The sequence below is a fragment of the Pistacia vera genome, unplaced genomic scaffold (assembly GCF_008641045.1).
Source record: "Pistacia vera cultivar Batoury unplaced genomic scaffold, PisVer_v2 Contig1332, whole genome shotgun sequence".
Taxonomy (NCBI): domain Eukaryota; kingdom Viridiplantae; phylum Streptophyta; class Magnoliopsida; order Sapindales; family Anacardiaceae; genus Pistacia; species Pistacia vera.
Window position 1 is genome coordinate 1,930 of NW_022195394.1, and position 2,421 is coordinate 4,350.

Sequence of the window (2,421 nt, forward strand, 5' to 3'; positions counted from 1 at the left end):
TTTGGGAGGTTAACACTAACATCCCCAAATAGAGGTTCGATTAGTTAAGTATAACAATGTAAGAGGTGTGCAAGATATTTTAATAAACGTTTGGCAATTTTTGTGGGCTTACCATTTTTTACATTACCAAAATGGTTAATCTGAATAGCCAAAAATTCAAACTATTTTTCCAAAACTGCCCACCTTTTGGTCAAAAATACTAATGGTTTATTCAAAATATCTTTTCCCCCTCTCCGATTACCCTTTAAATAAATCAATCCCTTGAGAATCACAATTAAACCAGAATCTCTTAACGTATGTTGAACAACCCTAAATAGAGGTTCTATCAATTAAATGTGACAATATAAGTGATTGGAAAAAAAAACATTTTAATAAACGATTTGTGGTTTAGGTCGACTAACCATTTATACATTACTAAAATGATCACTCGTTTAGCTAAAAATTCAAACTAGTTTTTCAAAACCGCACACCATTTAGCCGAAAACACCGTCAATCTATTCAAAATGTTTTTTCAGCCTCTCTAACCGTCACATTTAACCAACAAAAAAACCAGTGTTAGTTTCCTAAAATTGGCCAAACCACAATAATTTATTCAAAATATTTTTTAAACCTCTCTCAACCGATACATCTAACTAAAGGATAATATTACGCTTAAAACTTAATCTCACAAACTTTCTATAATAAACCTAAAATAATAACTCGTAAATGAGTACCAAATTATGAGCTGTCACATCGAGATTGTAAGAGAATGTTTGTAACATTAGGTTGTGAATCAATCTTTATCTCTAATTAAAAGAATTGTTAACATTAGTATCCCAAAATTGTGGGGAAGTGTTTGTGTGGCAAACCTCGGTGAGACAATGTAATGTGACAATAAATTTGTATAAACTCTTTTTGTATAAGAGTACCTCCAATGATACTCTTTATTTTGAAGAATATCTTTTATATAAATAAAGAGCATCTTCATTAATTTCTAAATACGAAGAACACAATCAAATAGACTCTTTAAATTTAATGAAGATACTCTTTGTTTTTAAGAAAAAAACTTAATGAAAAAGACAATTAATAAATAAAATATATAGGAACTTGTAGTTTATTAATTAAAATTATGATAGATAGTAAAATTTGATTTTCTAAATATAGAAAATAATTTATATTTTAAAGATAAAGAATATGTTGAACTCTTATTTTTATAAATAAATTCTTTATAATAAAGAATTTGAGTCATATAAAAAGTTTTTCAAAGATGTTATAAGAGTTTGTATAAACAGCATTATCCGATGTAATTAGAGCCTGTAACCTTGTATAAATATCTCCCCGGATAATTACCGCCAAACCAGAATCTCGTAACGTTGTAAGACTCTGAAAAGGATTTTTCTCAAACGATAATTATATAAAAATTCCCAACGAAAAAAAACAAAGCACCCACTCAATCCAACGCGGAAAACAGATAAGCCCAAACAATCCTGTTTAGTTATATATATATAAAACTAAATAGGGTTTCTTCCGAAATTTCACTTCCTTTTCTCCTCTGGTTCACCCAATCACAGCCGTGCATCCAATCCCCTCATCATCATGACCGGCAAGGCGAAGCCCAAGAAGCACACGGCGAAGGAGATAGCCATGAAGGTGGACGCCGCCACCACCAATCGCGGCGGGGGCAAGGCGGGGATGGCCGATAGGACAGGTATTGAGAAGGGAGGGCACGCCAAGTACGAATGCCCCCTCTGCAAAACGACGGCGCCTGATCTCAAGTCTATGAAGATTCATCACGATGCTCGTCACCCGAAGATCCCCTACGATGAAGAAAAGATTGTTAATGTTCACGCCGCCCGCGTGGCGGAGTCTTCGAAAACTAAGCCCGGTATCCGAGGGAGCCTCAAGAAGTGAAAAGAGAGTTCGACTGAGATGTGGGTTATTTAGATTTCGTTTTGTTGTTAGTGGGTTTTCAGTTGTGATGATAATGACTGAGTGTATATTGTTTTATGATGATGATGATGATGATGATGATTATGATGACGAGACTATGTTTGGTTGTTGTGTTAGAAGTGTTAAATTTATGCTTTCCAATTATATGTTGCTGGGGTTTTAGTTTAGTTTTGCTTTAATTTCTTTTTAACCGCAAGAGATCTAATGAGCTGAACTAATTTATTAGTACCTTCATGTTAGATAATTAGTTATAAATCAATGAATGAATAGATTAGCTATATCATCAATGGATGAATATATATTAGTTTATGATGGCTGTGGTGGTAATAAGACTATGTTGGTTGTGTTATGTTAGAAGTGTTAAATACATTGATATGTTGGTGGGGTTTTAGTTAAATTGATGTTTTATATGTGTTTTGAATTGTTGAGATAGTGATGTTAATTGTTGTGATGTCTAGATTAGTTATGTTATGAGTTGTTATGTTATCAATG

General features: G+C 32.9%; 1 protein-coding gene across 1 annotated transcript; it reads left to right on the plus strand.

Moving 5' to 3' along the window:
- Positions 1–1,538: 1,538 nt before the first annotated feature.
- On the plus strand, positions 1,539–2,073 carry LOC116122407 (protein METHYLENE BLUE SENSITIVITY 1-like). Its single transcript, XM_031408261.1, has one exon. It carries the CDS (start codon positions 1,576–1,578, stop codon positions 1,888–1,890), a length of 315 nt encoding a protein of 104 aa, XP_031264121.1. The 5' UTR covers positions 1,539–1,575; the 3' UTR covers positions 1,891–2,073.
- The last annotated feature ends 348 nt before the right edge of the window (positions 2,074–2,421 follow it).

Bases quoted from the DNA above. Each gene is read 5' to 3' on its own strand.
- LOC116122407 (XM_031408261.1), top strand. From the start codon at position 1,576: ATGACCGGCAAGGCGAAGCCCAAGAAGCACACGGCGAAGGAGATAGCC.